This window comes from Hemiscyllium ocellatum, unplaced genomic scaffold, assembly GCF_020745735.1.
Source record: "Hemiscyllium ocellatum isolate sHemOce1 unplaced genomic scaffold, sHemOce1.pat.X.cur. scaffold_783_pat_ctg1, whole genome shotgun sequence".
Lineage (NCBI taxonomy): Eukaryota > Metazoa > Chordata > Chondrichthyes > Orectolobiformes > Hemiscylliidae > Hemiscyllium > Hemiscyllium ocellatum.
The window spans coordinates 115,020-133,615 of NW_026869233.1; the positions used below are offsets into that span (position 1 = coordinate 115,020).

Below are 18,596 nucleotides of genomic sequence, written 5' to 3' on the forward strand. Positions count from 1 at the left end.
GATACAGCCAGTAACACAGGGCGCTGGGGGAGGAGAGGGGTTACTGAGTGACAGTGTGAGGAAGCTGGATTAACATCAGTACAGATACAGTCAGTAATACAGGGCGCTGGGCGGGGAGAGGGGTTACTGAGTGACAGTGTGAGGGAGCTGGATTAACATGAGTACAGATACAGTCAGTAACACAGGGCGCTGGGGGGGAGAGGGGTTACTGAGTGAGTGTGTGAGGGAGCTGGATTAACATCAGTGGGGATACAGTCAGTAACACAGGGCGCTGGGGGGAGAGGGGTTACTGAGTGACAGTGTGTGGGAGCTGGATTAACATCAGTACAGATACAGTCAGTAACACAGGGCGCTGGGGGGGGAGAGGGGTTACTGAGTGACAGTGTGAGGGAGCTGGATTAACATCAGTACAGATACAGTCAGTAACACAGGGCGCTGGGGGGGAGAGTGGTTACTGAGTGACAGTGTGAGGGAGCTGGATTAACATCAGCACAGATACAGTCAGTAACACAGGGCGCTGGGGGCGAGAGGGGTTACTGAGTGACAGTGTGAGGGAGCTGGATTAACATAAGTACAGATACAGTCAGTAACACAGGGCGCTGGGGGGGAGAGGGGTTACTGAGGGACAGTGTGAGGGAGCTGGATTAACATCAGCACAGATACAGTCAGTAACACAGGGCCCTGGGGGGGAGAGGGGTTACTGAGGGACAGTGTGAGGGAGCTGGATTAACATCAGTACAGATACAGTCAGTAACACAGGGCGCTGGGGGGGAGAGGGGTTACTGAGTGACAGTGTGTGGGAGCTGGATTAACATCAGTACAGATACAGTCAGTAACACAGGGCGCTGGGGGGGAGAGGGGTTACTGAGTGACAGTGTGAGGGAGCTGGATTAACATCAGTGGGGATACAGTCAGTAACACAGGGCGCTGGTGGGGAGAGGGGTTACTGAGTGACAATGTGAGGGAGCTGGATTAACATCAGCACAGATACAGTCAGTAACACAGGGCACTGGGGAGGAGAGGGGTTACTGAGTGACAGTGTGTGGGAGCTGGATTAACATCAGTACAGATGCAGCCAGTAACACAGGGCGCTGGGGGAGGAGAGGGGTTACTGAGTGACAGTGTGAGGGAGCTGGATTAACATCAGTACAGATACAGCCAGTAACACAGGGTGCTGGGGGGGGGGAGGGGTTACTGAGTGACAGTGTGAGGGAGCTGGATTAACATCAGTACAGATACAGTCAGTAATACAGGGCGCTGGGGGGGGGAGAGGTTACTGAGTGACAGTGTGAGGGAGCTGGATTAACATCAGTACAGATACAGCCAGTAACACAGGGTGCTGGGGGGGAGAGGGGTTACTGAGTGACAGTGTGAGGGAGCTGGATTAACATCAGTACAGATACAGTCAGTAACACAGGGCGCTGGGGGAGGAGCGGGGTTACTGAGTGACAGTGTGAGGGAGCTGGATTCACATCAGCACAGATACAGCCAGTAACACAGGGCGCTGGGGGGAGAGGGGTTACTGAGTGACAGTGTGAGGGGGTGAGGGGTTACTGAGTGACGGTGTGAGGGAGCTGGATTAACATCAGTACAGATACAGTCAGTAACACAGGGCGCTGCGGGGGAGAGGGGTTACTGAGTGACAGTGTGAGGGAGCTGGATTAACATCAGTACAGATACAGTCAGTAACACAGGGCGCTGGAGGCGGAGAGGGGTTAATGAGTGACAGTGTGAGGGAGCTGGATTAACATTAGTACAGATACAGTCAGTAACACAGGGCGCTGCGGGGGAGAGGGGTTACTGAGTGACAGTGTGAGGGAGCTGGATTAACATCAGTACAGATACAGTCAGTAACACAGGGCGCTGGGGGGTGAGGGGTTACTGAGTGACAGTGTGAGGGAGCTGGATTAACATCAGCACAGATACAGTCAGTAACACAGGGCGCTGGGGGGAGAGGGTTTACTGAGTGACAGTGTGAGGGAGCTGGATTAACATCAGTACAGATACAGTCAGTAACACAGGGCGCTGGGGGGGAGAGGGGTTACTGAGGGACAGTGTGAGGGAGCTGGATTAACATCTACAGATACAGTCAGTAACACAGGGTGCTGGGGGGGAGAGGGGTTACTGAGGGACAGTGTGAGGGAGCTGGATTAACATCAGTACAGATACAGTCAGTAACACAGGGCGCTGGGGGGAGAGGGGTTACTGAGTGAGAGTGTGAGGGAGCTGGATTAACATCAGTACAGATACAGTCAGTAACACAGGGTGCTGGGGGGGAGAGGGGTTACTGAGTGACAGTGTGAGGGAGCTGGATTAACATCAGTACAGATACAGTCAGTAACACAGGGCGCTGGGGGGGAGAGTGGTTACTGAGTGACAGTGTGAGGGAGCTGGATTAACATCAGCACAGATACAGTCAGTAACACAGGGCGCTGGGGGCGAGAGGGGTTACTGAGTGACAGTGTGAGGGAGCTGGATTAACATAAGTACAGATACAGTCAGTAACACAGGGCGCTGGGGGGGAGAGGGGTTACTGAGGGACAGTGTGAGGGAGCTGGATTAACATCAGTACAGATACAGTCAGTAACACAGGGTGCTGGGGGGCAGAGGGGTTACTGAGTGACAGTGTGAGGGAGCTGGATTAACATCAGCACAGATACAGTCAGTAACACAGGGCGCTGGGGGGGGAGAGGGGTTACTGAGTGACAGTGTGTGGGAGCTGGATTAACATCAGTACAGATACAGTCAGTAACACAGGGCGCTGGGGGGGAGAGGGGTTACTGAGTGACAGTGTGAGGGAGCTGGATTAACATCAGTGGGATACAGTCAGTAACACAGGGCGCTGGGGGGAGAGGGGTTACTGAGTGACAGTGTGAGGGAGCTGGATTAACATCAGCACAGATACAGTCAGTAACATAGGGTGCTGGGGAGGGAGAGGGGTTACTGAGTGACAGTGTGAGGGAGCTGGATTAACATCAGTAGGGATACAGTCAGTAACACAGGGCGCTGGTGGGGAGAGGGGTTACTGAGTGACAGTGTGAGGGAGCTGGATTAACATCAGCACAGATACAGTCAGTAACACAGGGTGCTGGGGGGGAGAGGGGTTGCTGAGTGAGAGTGTGAGGGAGCTGGATTAACATCAGTACAGATACAGCCAGTAACACAGGGCGCTGGGGGAGGAGAGGGGTTACTGAGTGACAGTGTGAGGGAGCTGGATTAACATCAGCACAGATACAGTCAGTAAAAAAGGGCGCTTGGTGGGGAGAGGGGTTACTGAGTGACAGTGTGAGGGAGCTGGATTAACATCAGTACAGATACAGTCAGTAACACAGGGCGCTGGGGGGCAGAGGGGTTACTGAGTGAGAGTGTGAGGGAGCTGGATTAACATCAGTACAGATACTGTCAGTAACACAGGGCGCTGGGGGGAGAGGGGTTACTGAGTGACAGTGTGAGGGAGCTGGATTAACATCAGTACAGATACAGTCAGAAACACAGGGCGCTGGGGGGGAGAGGGGTTACTGAGTGACAGTGTGAGGGAGCTGGATTAACATCAGTACAGATACAGCCAGTAACACAGGGCGCTGGGGAGGAGAGGGGTTACTGAGTGACAGTGTGAGGGAGCTGGGGGGAGAGGGGTTACTGAGTGACAGTGTGAGGGAGCTGGATTAACATCAGCACAGATACAGTCAGAAACACAGGGCGCTGGGGGGGAGAGGGGTTACTGAGTGACAGTGTGAGGGAGCTGGATTAACATCAGCACAGATACAGTCAGTAACACAGGGTGCTGGGGGGGGGAGAGGGGTTACTGAGTGACAGTGTGAGGTTGCTGGAACAACATCAGTACAGATACAGTCAGAAACACAGGGCTCTGGGAGGGGGGAGAGGGGTTACTGAGTGACAGTGTGAGGGAGCTGGATTAACATCAGTACAGATACTGTCAGTAACACAGGGCGCTGGGGGAGGAGCGGGGTTACTGAGTGACAGTGTGAGGGAGCTGGATTAACATCAGTACAGATACAGTCAGAAACACAGGGCGCTGGGGGGGAGAGGGGTTACTGAGTGACAGTGTGAGGGAGCTGGATTAACATCAGTACAGATACAGTCAGTAACACAGGGCGCTGGCGGGGGAGAGGGGTTACTGAGTGACAGTGTGAGGGAGCTGGATTAACATCAGTACAGATACAGCCAGTAACACAGGGCCCTGGGGGGGATAGGGGTTACTGAGTGACGGTGTGAGGGAGCTGGATTAACATCAGTACAGATACAGTCAGTAACACAGGGTACTGGGGGGGAGAGGGGTTACTGAGTGAGAGTGTGAGGGAGCTGGATTAACATCAGTAGGGATACAGTCAGTAACACAGGGCGCTGGTGGGGGAGAGGGGTTACTGAGTGACAGTGTGAGGGAGCTGGATTAACATCAGTACAGATACAGTCAGTAACACAGGGCGCTGGGGGGGAGAGGGGTTTGTGAGTGACAGTGTGAGGGAGCTGGATTAACATCAGCACAGATACAGTCAGTAACACAGGGCGCTGGTGGGGAGAGGGGTTACTGAGTGAGAGTGTGAGGGAGCTGGATTAACATCAGTACAGATACAGTCAGTAACACAGGGCGCTGCGGGGGAGAGGGGTTACTGAGGGACAGTGTGAGGGAGCTGGATTAACATCAGTGGGGATACAGTCAGTAACACAGGGCTTTGGGGGGGAGAGGGGTTACTGAGTGACAGTGTGAGGGAGCTGGATTAACATCAGTACAGATACAGTCAGAAATACAGGGTGCTGGGGAGGGAGAGGGGTTACTGAGTGACAGTGTGAGGGAGCTGGATTAACATCAGTAGGGATACAGTCAGTAACACAGGGCGCTGGTGGGGAGAGGGGTTACTGAGTGACAGTGTGAGGGAGCTGGATTAACATCAGCACAGATACAGTCAGTAACACAGGGCGCTGGGGGGGAGAGGGGTTACTGAGTGAGAGTGTGAGGGAGCTGGATTAACATCAGTACAGATACAGTCAGTAACACAGGGCGCTGGGGGGGAGAGGGGTTACTGAGTGACAGTGTGAGGGAGCTGGATTAACATCAGTACAGATACAGTCAGTAACACAGGCCTCTGGGAGGGGGGAGAGGGGTTACTGAGTGACAGTGTGAGGGAGCTGGATTAACATCAGTACAGATACAGCCAGTAACACAGGGCGCTGGGGGAGGAGAGGGGTTACTGAGTGACAGTGTGAGGGAGCTGGATTAACATCAGCACAGATACAGTCAGTAATACAGGGCGCTGCGGGGGGAGAGGGGTTACTGAGTGAGAGTGTGAGGGAGCTGGATTAACATCAGTACAGATGCAGTCAGAAACACAGGGCGCTGGGGGGGAGAGGGGTTACTGAGTGACAGTGTGAGGGAGCTGGATTAACATCAGCACAGATACAGTCAGTAATACAGGGCGTTGGGGTGGGGAGAGGGATTACTGAGTGACAGTGTGAGGGAGCTGGATTAACATCAGCACAGATACAGTCAGTAATACAGGGCGCTGGGGGGGAGAGAGGTTACTGAGTGACAGTGTGAGGGAGCTGGATTAACATCAGTACAGATACAGTCAGTAATACAGGGTGCTGGGGGGGAGAGGGGTTACTGAGTGACAGTGTGAGGGAGCTGGATTAACATCAGTCCAGATACAGTCAGTAACACAGGGCGCTGGGGGCAGAGGGGTTACTGAGTGAGACTGTGAGGGAGCTGGATTAACATCAGTACAGATACAGTCAGAAACACAGGGCGCTGGGGGGGGAGAGGGGTTACTGAGTGACAGTGTGAGGGGGTGAGGGGTTACTGAGTGACAGTGTGAGGGAGCTGGATTAACATAAGTACAGATACAGTCAGTAACACAGGGCGCTGGGGGGGAGAGGGTTACTGAGGGACAGTGTGAGGGAGCTGGATTAACATCAGCACAGATACAGTCAGTAACACAGGGCGCTGGGGGGGAGAGGGGTTACTGAGTGACAGTGTGTGGGAGCTGGATTAACATCAGTACAGATACAGTCAGTAACACAGGGCGCTGGGGGGGGAGAGGGGTTACTGAGTGACAGTGTGAGGGAGCTGGATTAACATCAGTGGGGATACAGTCAGTAACACAGGGCGCTGGGGGGGGAGAGGGGTTACTGAGTGACAGTGTGAGGGAGCTGGATTAACATCAGCACAGATACAGTCAGTAACACAGGGTGCTGGGGAGGGAGAGGGGTTACTGAGTGACAGTGTGAGGGAGCTGGATTAACATCAGTACTGATACAGTCAGTAACACAGGGCGCTGGTGGGGAGAGGGGTTACTGAGTGACAGTGTGAGGGAGCTGGATTAACATCAGCACAGATACAGTCAGTAACACAGGGTGCTGGGGGGGAGAGGGGTTGCTGAGTGAGAGTGTGAGGGAGCTGGATTAACATCAGTACAGATACAGCCAGTAACACAGGGCGCTGGGGAGGAGAGGGGTTACTGAGTGACAGTGTGAGGGAGCTGGATTAACATCAGCACAGATACAGTCAGTAAAAAAGGGCGCTTGGTGGGGAGAGGGGTTACTGAGTGACAGTGTGAGGGAGCTGGATTAACATCAGTACAGATACAGTCAGTAACACAGGGCGCTGGGGGGCAGAGGGGTTACTGAGTGAGAGTGTGAGGGAGCTGGATTAACATCAGTACAGATACTGTCAGTAACACAGGGCGCTGGGGGAGGAGAGGGGTTACTGAGTGACAGTGTGAGGGAGCTGGATTAACATCAGTACAGATACAGTCAGAAACACAGGGCGCTGGGGGGGAGAGGGTTACTGAGTGACAGTGTGAGGGAGCTGGATTAACATCAGTACAGATACAGCCAGTAACACAGGGCGCTGGGGGAGGAGAGGGGTTACTGAGTGACAGTGTGAGGGAGCTGGATTAACATCAGTACAGATACAGTCAGTAATACAGGGCGCTGGGCGGGGAGAGGGGTTACTGAGTGACAGTGTGAGGGAGCTGGATTAACATGAGTACAGATACAGTCAGTAACACAGGGCGCTGGGGGGAGAGGGGTTACTGAGTGAGTGTGTGAGGGAGCTGGATTAACATCAGTGGGGATACAGTCAGTAACACAGGGCGCTGGGGGGAGAGGGGTTACTGAGTGACAGTGTGTGGGAGCTGGATTAACATCAGTACAGATACAGTCAGTAACACAGGGCGCTGGGGGGGGAGAGGGGTTACTGAGTGACAGTGTGAGGGAGCTGGATTAACATCAGTACAGATACAGTCAGTAACACAGGGCGCTGGGGGGGAGAGTGGTTACTGAGTGACAGTGTGAGGGAGCTGGATTAACATCAGCACAGATACAGTCAGTAACACAGGGCGCTGGGGCGAGAGGGGTTACTGAGTGACAGTGTGAGGGAGCTGGATTAACATAAGTACAGATACAGTCAGTAACACAGGGCGCTGGGGGGGAGAGGGGTTACTGAGGGACAGTGTGAGGGAGCTGGATTAACATCAGTACAGATACAGTCAGTAACACAGGGTGCTGGGGGGGAGGGGTTACTGAGTGACAGTGTGAGGGAGCTGGATTAACATCAGCACAGATACAGTCAGTAACACAGGGCGCTGGGGGGGGAGAGGGGTTACTGAGTGACAGTGTGTGGGAGCTGGATTAACATCAATACAGATACAGTCAGTAACACAGGGCGCTGGTGGGGGAGAGGGGTTACTGAGTGACAGTGTGAGGGAGCTGGATTAACATCAGTGGGGATACAGTCAGTAACACAGGGCGCTGGTGGGGAGAGGGGTTACTGAGTGACAATGTGAGGGAGCTGGATTAACATCAGCACAGATACAGTCAGTAACACAGGGCACTGGGGGAGGAGAGGGGTTACTGAGTGACAGTGTGTGGGAGCTGGATTAACATCAGTACAGATGCAGCCAGTAACACAGGGCGCTGGGGGAGGAGAGGGGTTACTGAGTGACAGTGTGAGGGAGCTGGATTAACATCAGTACAGATACAGTCAGTAACACAGGGCGCTGGGGGGGAGAGGGGTTACTGAGTGACAGTGTGAGGGAGCTGGATTAACATCAGTACAGATACAGTCAGTAACACAGGCCTCTGGGAGGGGGGAGAGGGGTTACTGAGTGACAGTGTGAGGGAGCTGGATTAACATCAGTACAGATACAGCCAGTAACACAGGGCGCTGGGGAGGAGAGGGGTTACTGAGTGACAGTGTGAGGGAGCTGGATTAACATCAGCACAGATACAGTCAGTAATACAGGGCGCTGCGGGGGGAGAGGGGTTACTGAGTGAGAGTGTGAGGGAGCTGGATTAACATCAGTACAGATGCAGTCAGAAACACAGGGCGCTGGGGGGAGAGGGGTTACTGAGTGACAGTGTGAGGGAGCTGGATTAACATCAGCACAGATACAGTCAGTAATACAGGGCGCTGGGGGGGAGAGAGGGGTTACTGAGTGACAGTGTGAGGGAGCTGGATTAACATCAGCACAGATACAGTCAGTAATACAGGGCGTTGGGGTGGGGAGAGGGATTACTGAGTGACAGTGTGAGGGAGCTGGATTAACATCAGCACAGATACAGTCAGTAATACAGGGCGCTGGGGGGGGAGAGAGGTTACTGAGTGACAGTGTGAGGGAGCTGGATTAACATCAGTACAGATACTGTCAGTAACACAGGGCGCTGGGGGAGGAGAGGGGTTACTGAGTGACAGTGTGAGGGAGCTGGATTAACATCAGCACAGATACAGTCAGAAACACAGGGCGCTGGGGGGGAGAGGGGTTACTGAGTGACAGTGTGAGGGGTGAGGGGTTACTGAGTGACGGTGTGAGGGAGCTGGATAACATCAGTACAGATACAGCCAGTAACACAGGGCGCTGGGGGGGAGAGGGGTTACTGAGTGACAGTGTGAGGGGTGAGGGGTTACTGAGTGACGGTGTGAGGGAGCTGGATTAACATCAGTACAGATACAGTCAGTAACACAGGGCCCTGGGGGGAGAGGGGTTACTGAGTGACGGTGTAAGGGAGCTGGATTAACATCAGTACAGATACAGTCAGTAACACAGGGTGCTGGGGGGGGGAGAGGGGTTACTGAGTGAGAGTGTGAGGGAGCTGGATTAACATCACTACAGATACAGTCAGAAACACAGGGCGCTGCGGGGGGAGAGGGGTTACTGCGGAACAGTGTGAGGGGTTGAGGGGTTACTGAGTGACAGTGTGAGGGAGCTGGATTAACGTCATTAACACAGGGCGCTGGGAGGGGGGAGAGGGGTTACTGAGTGACAGTGTGAGGGAGCTGGATTAACATCAGTACAGATACAGTCAGTAACACAGGGTGCTGGGGGGGAGAGGGGTTACTGAGTGACAGTGTGAGGGTTCTGGGGGGAGAGGGGTTACTGAGGGACAGTGTGAGGGAGCTGGATTAACATCAGTACAGATACAGTCAGTAACACAGGGCGCTGGGTGGGGGGAGAAGGGTTACTGAGTGACAGTGTGAGGGAGCTGGATTAACATCACTACAGATACAGTCAGAAACACAGGGCGCTGCGGGGGGAGAGGGGTTACTGCGGAACAGTGTGAGGGGTTGAGGGGTTACTGAGTGACAGTGTGAGGGAGCTGGATTAACGTCATTAACACAGGGCGCTGGGAGGGGGGAGAGGGGTTACTGAGTGACAGTGTGAGGGAGCTGGATTAACATCAGTACAGATACAGTCAGTAACACAGGGCTCTGGGAGGGGGGAGAGGGGTTACTGAGTGACAGTGTGAGGGAGCTGGATTAACATCAGTACAGATACAGTCAGTAACACAGGGTGCTGCGGGGGAGAGGGGTTACTGAGTGACAGTGTGAGGGTTCTGGGGGGAGAGGGGTTACTGAGTGACGGTGTGAGGGAGCTGGATTAACATCAGTACAGATACAGTCAGTAACACAGGGCGCTGGGGGGGAGAGGGGTTTGTGAGTGACAGTGTGAGGGAGCTGGATTAACATCAGCACAGATACAGTCAGTAACACAGGGCGCTGGGGGGGAGAGGGGTTACTGAGTGACAGTGTGAGGAGCTGGATTAACATCAGTACAGATACAGTCAGTAACACAGGGCGCTGGGGGGGAGAGGGGTTACTGAGGGACAGTGTGAGGGAGCTGGATTAACATCAGTACAGATACAGTCAGTAACACAGGGTGCTGGGGGGGAGAGGGGTTACTGAGTGACAGTGTGAGGGAGCTGGATTAACATCAGTACAGATACAGTCAGTAACACAGGGCGCTGGGGGGAGAGGGGTTACTGAGTGACAGTGTGAGGGAGCTGGATTAACATCAGTGGGGATACAGTCAGTAACACAGGGACCTGGGGGGAGAGGGGTTACTGAGTGACAGTGTGAGGGAGCTGGATTAACATCAGCACAGATACAGTCAGTAACACAGGGTGCTGGGAGGGAGAGGGGTTACTGAGTGACAGTGTGAGGGAGCTGGATTAACATCAGTAGGGATACAGTCAGTAACACAGGGCGCTGGTGGGGAGAGGGGTTACTGAGTGACAGTGTGAGGGAGCTGGATTAACATCAGCACAGATACAGTCAGTAACACAGGGCGCTGGGGGGGAGAGGGGTTACTGAGTGAGAGTGTGAGGGAGCTGGATTAACATCAGTACAGATACAGTCAGTAACACAGGGCGCTGGGGGGGAGAGGGGTTACTGAGTGACAGTGTGAGGGAGCTGGATTAATATCAGTACAGATACAGTCAGTAACACAGGCCTCTGGGAGGGGGGAGAGGGGTTACTGAGTGACAGTGTGAGGGAGCTGGATTAACATCAGTACAGATACAGTCAGTAACACAGGGCGCTGGGGGAGGAGAGGGGTTACTGAGTGACAGTGTGAGGGAGCTGGATTAACATCAGCACAGATACAGTCAGTAATACAGGGCGCTGCGGGGGAGAGGGGTTACTGAGTGACAGTGTGAGGGAGCTGGATTAACATCAGTACAGATACAGTCAGTAATACAGTGCGCTGGGGGGGGAGAGGGGTTACTGAGTGACAGTGTGAGGGAGCTGGATTAACATCAGCACAGATACAGTCAGTAATACAGGGCGCTGGGGGGGAGAGGGGTTACTGAGTGACAGTGTGAGGGAGCTGGATTAACATCAGTACAGATACAGTCAGTAATACAGGGCGCTGGGGGGAGAGGGGTTACTGAGTGACAGTGTGAGGGAGCTGGATTAACATCAGTACAGATACAGTCAGTAACACAGGGCGCTGGGGGCAGAGGGGTTACTGAGTGAGACTGTGAGGGAGCTGGATTAACATCAGTACAGATACTGTCAGTAACACAGGGCGCTGGGGGAGGAGAGGGGTTACTGAGTGACAGTGTGAGGGAGCTGGATTAACATCAGCACAGATACAGTCAGAAACACAGGGCGCTGGGGGGGAGAGGGGTTACTGAGTGACAGTGTGAGGGATCTGGATTAACATCAGTACAGATACAGCCAGTAACACAGGGCGCTGGGGGGGAGAGGGGTTACTGAGTGACAGTGTGAGGGGGTGAGGGGTTACTGAGTGACAGTGTGAGGGAGCTGGATTAACGTCAGTAACACAGGGCGCTGGGAGTGGGGAGAGGGGTTACTGAGTGACAGTGTGAGGGATTTGGATTAACATCAGTACAGATACAGTCAGTAACACAGGGCGCTGGGGGGGAGAGGGTTACTGAGGGACAGTGTGAGGGAGCTGGATTAACATCAGTACAGATACAGCCAGTAACACAGGGCGCTGGGAGGGGGGAGAGGGGTTACTGAGGGACAGTGTGAGGGAGCTGGATTAACATCCTCTGGAATAATATTGAGTGTTTCCTTGTTTTAGAATCCTGTATCCGGAAATTCCGGGGAAGTTGATAAAGCTAATCTCGGAGGGTTACAAGGTGAGTGGGAGGGAGAGGGTCTGGGAATCCTGTCTCCCTGTCATTGAGACAGTGGGAGGGGGCCGTGAGTGTGGGGGTTGGCTCAGGGGGAGGGAGAGTCTGACTGTGTGGGGCAGAGTGTGCGAGGGAGCGTGTGACAACGTAGGGGTGAGGGAGGAAGAGAGAGAGAGAGAGAGAGAAAGTGTGAAAACATGGGGAGGGAGAGAGTGAACGATTGTGAGACGGTGTGGTTGAGGGAGCGAGGGCGGAGAGAGAGAGGGAGTGTGAGAATGTCGGGAGGTGTGTGTGTGTGTGTGAGGGTGGGAGACAGAGACACAGAGAGAGAAGGTGGGAATGTCAGGTTAAGGAAGGCCTCCTGACTGGGAGATTCCTGTCAGACCCAGTCAGCGGAAGGATGGTCTCTCTCTCTCTCTGGCCCTGAATTGCTGCCTGTCCCTTTAACTGGCCCCTGACCCTGTGACCCTTCCCTTCTCCCAGGTCGTGTTCTTAACCAACCAGAGAGGGATTAGCCGGGGAAAGGTCCGGGCTGAGGATTTCCAGGCAAAGGCCGAAGCGATAGTCAACAAACTGGGCATCCCAGTCCAGGTAGGTCAGCGCTGAGGGAGTGCCGCACTGTCGGTGGGTCAGTGCTGAGGGAGTGGGCCCAGTCGGAGGGTCAGTGCTGAGGGAGTGGGCCCTGTCGGAGGGTCAGTGCTGAGGGAGTGGGCCCTGTCGGAGGGTCAGTGCTGAGGGAGTGGGCACTGTCGAAGGGTCAGTGCAGAGGGAGTGTGCCCTGTCGGAGGGTTAGTGCTGAGGGAGTTGGCACTGTCGGAGGGTCAGTGCTGAGGGAGAGGGCACTGTCGGAGGGTCAGTGCTGAGGGAGTGCCGCACTGTCGGAGGGTCAGTGCTGAGGGAGTGCCGCACTGTCGGAGGGTCAGCGCTGAGGGAGGGGGCACTGTTGGAGGGTCAGTGCTGAGGGAGTGGGCACTGTCGGAGGGTCAGTGCTGAGGGAGTGCCGCACTGTCGGAGGGTCAGTGCTGAGGGAGTGCCGCACTGTCAGAGGGTCAGTGCTGAGGGAGTGCCGCACTGTCGGAGGGTCAGTGCTGAGGGAGTGGGCACTGTCGGAGGGTCAGTGCTGAGGAGTGGGCCCTGTCGGAGGGTTAGTGCTGAGGGAGTGGGCCCTGTCGGAGGGTCAGTGCTGAGGGAGTGGGCACTGTCGAAGGGTCAGTGCAGAGGGAGCGGGCACTGTCAGAGGGTCAGTGCTGAGGGAGTGCCGCACTGTCGGAGGTCAGTGCTGAGGGAGTGCCACACTGTCGGAGGGTCAGTGCTGAGGGAGTGCCGCACTGTCAGAGGTCAGTGCTGAGGGAGTGCCGCACTGTCGGAGGGTCAGTGCTGAGGGAGTGGGCCCTGTCGGAGGGTCAGTGCTGAGGGAGTGGGCACTGTCGAAGGGTCAGTGCTGAGGGAGTGCCGCACTGTCGAAGGGTCAGTGCTGAGGGAGTGGGCACTGTCGGAGGGTCAGTGCTGAGGGAAGTGCCGCACTGTCGGAGGGTCAGTGCTGAGGGAGCGGGCACTGTCGGAGGGTCAGTGCTGAGGGAGTGCCGCATGGTTGGAGGGTCAGTGCTGAGGGAGTGCCGCACTGTCGGAGGATCAGTGCTGGGGGAGTGGGCCCTGTCGGAGGGTCAGTGCTGAGGGAGTGGGCGCTATCAGAGGGTCAGTGCTGAGGGAGTGGGCACTGTCGGAGGGTCAGTGCTGAGGGAGTGGGCACTGTCGGAGGGTCAGTGCTGAGGGAGTGGGCACTGTCGGAGGGTCAGTGCTGAGGGAGTGGGCCCTGTCGGAGGGTCAGTGCTGAGGGAGCGGGCGCTGTCGGAGGGTCAGCGCTGAGGGAGTGGGCACTGTCGGAGGGTCAGTGCTGAGGGAGTGGGCACTGTCGGAGGGTCAGTGCTGAGGGAGTGGGCACTGTCGGAGGGTCAGTGCAGAGGGAGCGGGCACTGTCGGAGGGTCAGTGCTGAGGGAGTGGGCACTGTCGGAGGGTCAGTGCTGAGGGAAGTGGGCACTGTCGGAGGGTCAGTGCTGAGGGAGCGGGCACTGTCGGAGGGTCAGTGCTGAGGAGTGGGCACTGTCGGAGGGTCAGTGCTGAGGGAGTGGGCACTGTCGGAGGGTCAGCGCAGATAAAGGAGGCACCAATCCCCTCAATGCTCCAGCCTCCATTCCCCCCTTCCTGATTAAAACCCCCTCCCTCCCTCTCTCTGTCTCAGCCTTGAATACCCTCAGTGCCCATGGTATTCCAGCGGGTCTCTGCCCTGTGCCTCGTGCAGTGTTAGTAACTCCCTCCCTGTTTGTACCCCCCGCTCCCTGGGAAACACAGACCAACGTTCCCTCCTGTGTAACACCTCACTCTGTCCTTTCCCTCCCTATTCCTCTGTTTTGCAGGTTTATGTGTCGACGGGATTGGGATTTTTTCGGAAGCCAATGTTGGGAATGTTGGATCACCTCCGGGAACAGGTACTTGTGTGTCGATACCGAGAAATTTGAGTGTTCGATCCCCAAATCATGGCGTTACCATCACTGAATCCCCCCTCCCCGCCCCACTAACACCACCCTGGGGGTTCCCATTGAGAGAGAATCTAACCATCGCCCCCTTGACGTTCAATGGCGTCACCATCACTGAATCCCCCTCCCCCACTATCGGAGTGTGGGGATGTTGGGAATGGGGAGCGGGAATTCTGTGCAGCTTTCACCAAAGGTTGAGAATTTTCCGATGGGACATGGGTTTCCGAGACTGACTGTGCCTGTCCCTCATAGCCCCCTCGGAGCCCTGTCGCACCCTGGGTCTGGATCTAACTGTCTGTGCTCTCTCTCCCTCCCTCCCTCCCTCCCTCCCAGGGTAACAATGGAGTGAAAGTGGACTTGGCTTCCTGTCTCTACGTGGGAGGTAAGGACCTCAAACAGTGAGCAACAACTTGATACGTGGGCCCTCTCTCCACAGAGTCACCCTTCGGCCCAACCCCTCCATGCTGACCCAATTACCCAAACTGCACTCGGCCCATCTCCCTCTAACCCCTTCCTATCCCTGTCCCCACCCTGATGCCTTTGCAATGCTGTCATTGTCCCAGCCTCCCCCACATCCTCTGGCAGCTCATTCCACACACGCACCACCCTCTGGGGGAAAAGTTACCCCTCAGCTCCCTTTCCCCTCTCCCCTTAAACTGACGCCCCTCTAGTTCTGGGCTCCCCCACCCCAGGGGGGAAAGACCTGGTCTATTTACCCTCTCCATGTCCCCCTCATGATTTTATAAAGCTCTATAAGGTCACCCCTCAGCCCCCGACGCTCCAGGGAAAACAGCCCCAGCCTGTTCAGCCTCTCCCTGTAGCTCAAACCCTCCACCATCCTGGTAAATCCTTCCTGAACCCTCTCCCGGTTTAATCATCTCCTTCCTGTAACAAGGGAGACTGGAACGGGACACAGTCTCCCAGACGGAGCCTCACCAATGTCCTGTACAACCCCAACGGGACGTCCCCAACTGCCTGGACTCCAAGGATCAGAGTGATGAAGGGAAGTGTGCTCAACACCTTCTTAACCCCCTCCCGGTCTCCCTGTGACACAAACTTCAAAGGATGGTGTCCCTGAGCCCCTAGGTCCCCCCTGTTCCCCAACACCTCACCCCCCTCCCGTCTCCCTGTGACACAAACTTCAAAGGATGGTGTCCCTGAGCCCCTGGGTCCCCCCTGTTCTCCAACACCTCACCCCCTCCCCATCTCCCTGTGACAGTAACTTCAAAGGATGGTGTCCCTGAGCCCCTAGGTCCCCCTGTTCTCCAACACCTACCCAGGGCCCGGGATAAGTCCTGCCCGTGTGTGTTTTCCCAGAATGCAGCACCTCACGTTGATCCGAATTAAACTTGCTCTGAGAACTCCCACTCTCTCAGCACTGACCCTCCGACAGTGCCCTCTCTCTCAGCACTGACCCTCCGACAGTGCCCTCTCTCTCAGCACTGACCCTCCGACAGCGCCCTCTCTCTCAGCACTGACCCTCCGACAGTGCCCTCTCTCTCAGCACTGACCCTCCGACAGTGCCCTCTCTCTCAGCACTGACCCTCCGACAGTGCCCTCTCTCTCAGCACTGACCCTCCGACAGTGCCCTCTCTCTCAGCACTGACCCTCCGACAGTGCCCACTCTCTCAGCACTGACCCTCCGACAGTGCCCTCTCTCTCAGCACTGACCCTCCGACAGTGCCCTCTCTCTCAGCACTGACCCTCCGACAGTGCCCTCTCTCTCAGCACTGACCCTCCGACAGTGCCCACTCCCTCAGCACTGACCCTCCGACAGTGCCCTCTCTCTCAGCACTGACCCTCCGACAGTGCCCTCTCTCTCAGCACTGACCCTCCGACAGTGCCCACTCCCTCAGCACTGACCCTCCGACAGTGCCCTCTCTCTCAGCACTGACCCTCCGACAGTGCCCTCTCCCTCAGCACTGACCCTCCGACAGTGCCCACTCCCTCAGCACTGACCCTCCGACAGTGCCCTCTCCCTCAGCACTGACCCTCCGACAGTGCCCACTCCTCCCTCAGCACTGACCCTCCGACAGTGCGGCGCTCCCTCAGCACTGACCCTCCGACAGTGCCCACTCCCTCAGCACTGACCCTCCGACAGGGCCTACTCCCTCAGCACTGACCGTCCAACAGTGCGGCACTCCCCTCAGCACTGACCCTCCGACAGTGCCCACTCCCTCAGCGCTGACCCTCTGACAGTGCCCACTCCCTCACACTGACCCTCCGACCGTGCCCACTCCCTCAGCACTGACCTCCGACAGTGCCCACTCCCTCAGCGCTGACCCTCTGACAGTGCCCACTCCCTCAGCACTGACCCTCCGACCGTGCCCACTCCCTCACACTGACCCTCCGACAGTGCTCACTCCCTCAGCACTGACCGTCCGATAGTGCTCACTCCCTCAGCACTGACCCTCCGACCGTGCCCGCTCCCTCAGCACTGACCCTCCGACAGTGCGGTACTCCCTCAGCGCTGACCCCCTGGCAGTGCCTACTCCCTCAGCGCTGACTCTCCGACCGTGCCCACTCCCTCAGCGCTGACTCTCCGACCGTGCCCGCTCCCTCAGCACTGACCCTCCGACAGTGCGGCACTCCCTCAGCACTGACCCTCCGACAGTGCCCCTCCCTCAGCGCTGACCCTCCAGCAGTGCCCGCTCCCTCAGCGCTGACCATCCGACCGTGCCCACTCCCTCAGCGCTGACCCTCCGACAGGCCCCACTCCCTCAGCACTGACCATCCAACAGTGCGGCACTCCCTTAGCACTGACCCTCCAGCAGTGCCCACTCCCTCAGCGCTGACTCTCCGACCGTGCCCGCTCCCTCAGCACTGACCCTCCGACCGTGCCCGCCCCCTCAGCACTGACCCTCCGACTGTGCCCGCTCCCTCAGCGCTGACTCTCCGACCGTGCCCGCTCCCTCAGCGCGGACCCTCCCTCTGAATACTGACTCTCCTTCCTCTGCTTTTCTGTCTGCAGACGCTGCCGGACGTCCTGCCAATTGGGCTCCCGGTCGGAAGAAGAAGGATTTCTCCTGCAGCGACCGGCTGGTAACTTCGGAACGCCGTTCCCTCAGAGTTTCCCGCATCCCACAGCCCCAATGGTTTAGAAATCCAGTCACCTCCGCCATCACCTTGCGAGAGATCCGACCTCTTCCCCATGTGTGCCGAGACCCTGCCCCGGCCTCCCCCTCCCCACCCCACCAGGTGCCCGCTGACCCAGCCCGCCCACTCCTCCACATGCAAATCCCTTCTGAGTTTTGACTTTCTTGCAATTGTGTCCTGATGAGTGCACGTCCAAGTGTTTGTTGGTCGCTCAGGAAATGTGAGTTGATCTTGTTGCATTTTCCAGCGACTCATCAGGAGTGCAGCCTACTGCCGATAAAGTTCACCTCTTCCCTCGGTCCTGGGGAAGTTCACAGCTTTGAAAGGTTTCCCAGTTTACCTGAAAACTGGGCGGGGTAGCTACCTCTGCAGACCGCAAATTATTGTTTTTAAAAGAAATAGGCTCCATCTAAAAACGAATGGTTCTGAGCCATCGGCGTGCGGCCATTTTCATGAAAACAAATAGACAAACAGGCAACAGAAAACTGGGTGCTGTGTGGAGGAGCACTGAGAAAGCAGTTTGAATCGGATTTGTACTGATTTCCTTTCAGTTCTGCTTCTTGAACAATAAGGGACGGGGTGGAAGGCTCACTTGTGAAAGGGGCGCCGCTGAGTGCGAGCTAAAACTGGGTTTTGCTTTCACTGCAGAGAACAGAGAGACCGCTCCTGAGCTGCAGGAGATCTGATCTCATCTCTCTGCGTCGTGTTCCCGGCAGGACCAGAGGCCTTTGCCATCACTAATTGGTCACTCGTCACCGACCAATCGGCTCGCAGGTACTGGGCAGCGTACGGGACCCCTCGGGTTCCAGTTCGTCTGCGGACGTATTGATGATTTCTCGCTCCTGCAGCTCTCCCTGCATTTTTGTTTTGAAGAAAGTTTTACTTCTGTATCTTATGTTTCATTACATATGGAAAACCTGGATTGAGGGGAGTGCCGCATTTGTGTCCATGTGTTGTGATGTCTGTGTGCGGTAACGTCTTGTTTTCTCTCTCTCTCTCTCGCTGTTTGCCAACAGTTTGCCCTGAATGCGGGAATCCCGTTTTACACGCCTGAGGAGTTCTTCCTG

At 56.0% G+C, this 18,596-nt stretch overlaps 1 protein-coding gene across 1 annotated transcript in view; it reads left to right on the plus strand.

Annotated features, from left to right (window-relative positions):
• The window catches only part of pnkp (polynucleotide kinase 3'-phosphatase), a gene marked incomplete at its 3' end in the record, with an annotated part of 62,568 nt that extends 43,972 nt beyond the window's left edge, over positions 1 to 18,596 (plus strand). Inside the window, exons 4-9 of the mRNA XM_060823464.1 lie at positions 11,847 to 11,904; positions 12,382 to 12,489; positions 14,314 to 14,385; positions 14,767 to 14,815; positions 17,405 to 17,475; positions 18,546 to 18,596. Of these exons, the coding sequence (XP_060679447.1) occupies positions 11,847 to 11,904; positions 12,382 to 12,489; positions 14,314 to 14,385; positions 14,767 to 14,815; positions 17,405 to 17,475; positions 18,546 to 18,596 (409 nt within the window). The remainder of the gene's footprint in view (positions 1 to 11,846; positions 11,905 to 12,381; positions 12,490 to 14,313; positions 14,386 to 14,766; positions 14,816 to 17,404; positions 17,476 to 18,545) is intronic.